Source organism: Ipomoea triloba, chromosome 10 (assembly GCF_003576645.1).
Source record: "Ipomoea triloba cultivar NCNSP0323 chromosome 10, ASM357664v1".
Lineage (NCBI taxonomy): Eukaryota > Viridiplantae > Streptophyta > Magnoliopsida > Solanales > Convolvulaceae > Ipomoea > Ipomoea triloba.
This window is the reverse complement of record NC_044925.1, coordinates 4,147,817-4,153,023: the sequence shown is the minus strand read 5'-3', so window position 1 is coordinate 4,153,023 and position 5,207 is coordinate 4,147,817. Positions and strand designations below refer to the sequence as shown.

At 37.1% G+C, this 5,207-nt stretch overlaps 1 protein-coding gene across 2 annotated transcripts; it reads left to right on the top strand.

Annotated features, from left to right (window-relative positions):
- The first annotated feature begins 1,846 nt into the window (after positions 1-1,846).
- On the top strand, positions 1,847-5,034 carry LOC116032531 (transcription factor bHLH144-like). Of its 2 annotated transcripts, none has more exons than XM_031275132.1 (4): positions 1,847-1,998; positions 2,601-2,743; positions 2,900-3,064; positions 3,608-5,034. In XM_031275132.1, the coding sequence occupies exon 4, from the start codon at positions 3,917-3,919 to the stop codon at positions 4,613-4,615; it is 699 nt and encodes a 232-aa protein (XP_031130992.1). In that variant the 5' UTR covers positions 1,847-1,998; positions 2,601-2,743; positions 2,900-3,064; positions 3,608-3,916; the 3' UTR covers positions 4,616-5,034. The 2 variants fall into 2 exon arrangements, with proteins under 2 accessions (XP_031130992.1, XP_031130994.1); XM_031275134.1 differs by having other exon boundaries at positions 1,854-1,998; positions 2,563-2,743.
- Positions 5,035-5,207: the final 173 nt, after the last annotated feature.

Here is a 5,207-nt window from a genome sequence, read left to right as displayed (position 1 = left end):
TGGGATACGTGACCACGCAAGTGGAACAGTTGTTGGTGGAACCGGGGTCATTTCAATAATATTACTCCCATAAATATTACTCCGTATTTTCAACCTCCAAAATTATTTATATTCATTAGTTATTTATAAATTAACCAATTGCTAGATGGGTTATTAATGAAGTAACTAGATATCATAAAAATTTATGCAATAATAAGGTATTGATGTAGTAAATACACCATTTTTTATGAATATGTATAATTGTGGAAGTTAGATCCCGAGGAACCTTGCGTAGCCTGCTTGTTAATTTAAGTCCTTAAGCTCGATTCACGTAATAGTGTCCCCCTTTAGCATTTAATGCGGTATTTATAGGAGAGAGGGGAAACAGTTACCGGTTTCTCAACATGTACGCCACGTGGGTTGCATGCATAGAAACCGATCGGGGCTCATAGCTGCCTATCCACGTGTCCTAAGATTTCTGACTAACTCGCCGCCATAGTCAATTGGAGGAATTGGGCGTCGAACGCTAAGTATCTCCAGTCGGCAGCTCGGCCCTATCTAAAGTGGTCGGTGCGAAGGCGATTGGTAAGCCCTTCCACCTAGTCACCCTGGGATTAGCTCGGCCAAGGCCCTTACTCAGGAAAGCGAGCAACTTAGGTCGGACTTGGTGCTACTGGATCCTATACCGACCAGGTATGTCTAATCATTCTTGACATTTTGAGTAACCTTATTATCGGAGTTGTATTTCGAAGCCAGGTATTATATTAATATGAAATGATATAATTTCTTATAACTTTTTATACTTATTCCTACTATGAAATTAGTAATAGACATAACTCGATCATGGCAGTTGAGAAGTTAGAGAAGGGTGATAATGCTAATTGGATATTCATTTTGTTTGCGATTGAGAGATACGAGTATCAAAACTTTGTCTAGAGAGTTTCATAATTTAAATTATCTTTTGTTAAATGATCTGCAAATCATGTAAGCTCATTCACTTACTAGGCATGTCTCTTTGTTAGATTATATGGAATGGTCCTCCATTCCTCCTACTTTTTATTTCGGATGTATTTTTTTTTCATACTTGACTAGTTGAATGAATATGTTTACATCAAAAATAAAAATAAAATAAAAACCTTACCCTCCATATTTTTTTATATTGACTCACATGGCATACAACTGGCCAAGTACCTTGTCGTCTGACCATTCCAAATAAAAGGTCACAGAATCATGTTTAGCAAATACTACAGATGTAGTCACCCAAAAAAAACAATCTACTTAAAAGGTCCAGTTAGTTTTAAAATAATGACAATTATTAAAATTATAAAGAATATGTCATTCAGTCCAAATACAATTTTAAATTTTAAAATATTAAAACAAGAAGCAATCATCATGATTAATTAACTTTAATAAAGATGTGTTGAACATTTGTTCCCCACACTAATTAATGTGCTGATCTTACAATTAATATAATTTGATTGTGGCCACACAACAAGCATTTGGTTCTACTCTTAACTCCACGTTTCTTATTATTATTAGGCATGACCAATTCTTATTCAATCTATCATTTGGTTAGTCACATTATATCATTTCATTAGGTTATAAATAAATTATTAGGTATAAATATGTTTGGTTCAACATACAACATGTAGTTATTAATCAAATAAATTGCTACACTGCATATATACAACTCCTAAGAAAACGCACAATTCAATTTTACACAAAACAAAAAATCTTGAGCAAAATTAATTTGTAAAATAAAAACACTTAGGGTGCATTTGGTTCAAACATTGAAATCAGAATGGTCCCCAGGCCCCCCCCCCCCCGCGCCCCCTCCCATCTACTTCACCACTTCTTTCACACACTTCGCCTACTCTCTCTCTCTCCTTCAATACTTCCATTTGCTTTCTCTCACTACCTTCCATTTCCTCCCATCTCAGCTGCAGTGAAAATCTAGCGAAAGTTCGGATACTTGGGCCGACGATTCCTCAGAAAGGCTCTCAATTCTTTTCCGATTGGGTATCTTCAGATTCATATCTTCTTTACCCTTTTATGTTGCTTTGTTTCTCTTTGCTGCTGTGTTTTTGTGCCGGATTTAGTTTTTCGTTTTCTGGGTCAGCTCAAATGGCATGCTTTATGTTAATTCCGTATGCAGAGAAGATATCTGAGGATTTTTAGGCTAGTTTTCTTGCTGTTATGTATCAAGATCTTGCCTTTTTGAGATACCCAATCGATTTGTATATCTGTCTTGGGATGGCTATATATTTTTCTTGATTTGATCCTCTCTTTGAAGGTTGGAGTGGTTTTCGTCATTTCTCAATGCTTTGTTGAGTTGTGAAAAATTTGTATCTTTCCTAGGTTTTATGGTTCCCTTGTTTGTCATGCTTCTTTATCATTTTTACTACTGCTTTTTGCTGTAGGCGTTTACTGTAATTGACTGCTAGTCAAAGATTTTGTAATAAGTATTGAAGGTGGGGGTTGAGATATTTGGGGTTAATAATTTATGCTGATCTGGGGTTTCTATGCTATGTTGCTTTTGACAAATTGTTACAACTTTAAGTATTGCTGTTTTGGATTTTTTAGAAAAAAATAATTCACAGATTGATTCTTGGGCTAAACAGGCAGCCTTGGGTGGGTGGATACACATATTGAAGTCTGCTGGAGTTATCATCATGCCGTGGGCGCTCTCGTCTGTGTATTATTGTGGGAATTGTGTGCGAATGGTTGTGTTCTTTCTCATGATTCTGTAAATTGGTTGAATTTGGTCAGTATCTCATTACCATTTGAAATCATCTTAAAAGAGATTCATAAGACTCTTCAATTAAAGAACTATTTTCTAATGGTTCTAGTTTTTGTTTTTGGGATTATGATGATTTAACAATGTTCGTGTTACAATACCTTTTCTGTGTATCTATTTCAGAGGGTTTTGATTGTAGTGAAAAAGGGTCTCAGTCTAAAATCTGTTGGAGGAGTGAGAATGTACATTGCTTTTACACTAAAGAGTTACAGAGCAGTCAAGGAAGTTGGACAGTTTAAAATGTGTGTTGGGAACATCGTTTACGACCAATTGATGCAAGTTTGTCAGGTAAGTGTGTTTCTCGTTTGAGATTTTTCAATAAGTTGCTTGTTATAATTTTGCATTTGTAATGGTATTAAGCTCATATTAGAGTTAGTAAATGGTAGGTAGATGCTAATATCAGCATCTATTTGGAAAGTACTAGGTCCATATTTACCAATTTATATAATTCGACATATTTTTGAAATTAAGAGTTTCAAAGGAAGTCTTTGTTTCTATAGCTCTAGTCCATATTTGCCTAGATGGCTTTCCTGTCGTCTTTTTTTGACCTTACTTAAGATGCCTTTATACTTCAACCAAAAATTGTGCTTCTTTATACTTTTCATTATCTTTTCTTGTTGAAATGTTAGTTAGGGTAACTGTCTGAGATATTTGGGCTCTCTGCAAATGGGATTCACTGAATTCATGGTTATTAAAACTGTGATTTTTAGTCTGTATCTGCGTATTATTTTAGTAAATATCCACAACTTTGTCCACTTTACCCCACCCTGTTCATGTGACAAAGGCTTTTGGGAAAGCATTAACTTAAACTCGGTGATTTGTTGTTTACAGGCTGAGTATTTCCGTCAGTTGCTCAAACCTGTTACGTAGTGTTGCTTCTTTGGACGCTTGGGGAAGGTGGGGATTTTTCTACTTCTTTTTGTGGTGTAGAGTTCTGGAAGAAGTAATCAAGTGATCAATGCAGTAGCTGCCGGTTTGTGTGGGGATTTGTGCTGCTTCTTTTACAATGGACGCACCCTAGACATCTTAGCTTTTAGTTCTGTTAAAAAAACCTTTCATACAGCTTCCTTCTATATTCAAAACCTTTCTTCAAGACACATTTGCGTCTCCGTGAACTGCATTCGTTCGTTGCAGTTACTCATGCAGAGTAACCAACCGTTCTTACCTCAAAAGACTATGCTGCCTCTTGCAGACGGAGTAGGTAGTGGCTATAACTACGATGCTTCTGCTAGATCTTTTTTGGATACGATGGCCGTATCTCCAGGCTACAACCCCGCTCTGCCCTCCCAGAATGTTAAATTGCAGCTTTCCGAGGCTTGCCCGAAGAATTTCATCATCTTTGATCAGACGGATTATAGAAGCCAGATCATGTTCCACCCTGCAATGGCCTCCAATTTTTACCCTCATCTAAACATCAATGCATCTCCTTTGTATCAAGATGGTATGGAGGAAATAAACGCCAACAATGAGGGTCGAGAAATTTCATCTCAACAAGAAGATTCAGATGACATTGATGCATTGATGGATTTGATGAGCTTTGAAGAGGAGAATTACGCGGAAAGTGAGGACGAAGAACTTAGCACAGCACGCATGGATGCAAACTATGGTAGTAGTTCACCTGATTCTTGCTCAAATTACCCGTGCCACAAGAGGTCCTCTGTCAGTGGTGAAAGCTGCAGCAAAAGAAAGAAACTGAGGAAAATGGTAAAGACGTTAAGAGGAATTGTTCCTGGTGCAAACGGGATGAACACCGTGGCCGTCCTTGACGAAACCGTTAGGTATCTGAAATCGCTCAAGGTTGAAGTGCAGAAACTAGGAATAAAGAATTTACGGAGCTAATTCATGACGCCTTTTCAATAATATGATGAAACGGAGTTCCTTCACTACTCTTCAGTAATCTCAACTATTTAGAATGTCTGTGGCTTGGCTAATGATGCCTCTTTGGTTTCAGTTTCATTGTCGGGAATTCGGGATTACTATAATGCTTTTGCTGCCTCATATGCCACTTCGGTGCAAAGGCAAACTCCAAGGATTGTATTTTCCCCGATGAAGGACGAGATCTACTGTGCTAGTGTTTTCTTTCTATATTGTCTGATGACACCAGGTATTATGTTTAGTCTAACCTGTTCTAAGTTGACTATGGCTGCTGTTTTCTATTATCTTCTGTAACTGCAAGGTGTGTTTTCTACTGGCTTTTTACTGTTTCCACTATCAGACAATAATGACAATAAATTATTTGGGCTAAAATTTTTCTACAATATTTGCTTTACAACAGTCTAGAACAAAATGTCCTTATTATGATCACTCTGGGCATATTGTTCTCTAGTCTACTTTTAGTAGTATCTTCAATTTGTTGGGAATTCTGAGATATGGGAATTAAACAAATTCCCTTTTGTTTTTGTTTTTTGGGGGGGGGGGGGGGGGGGGGGGG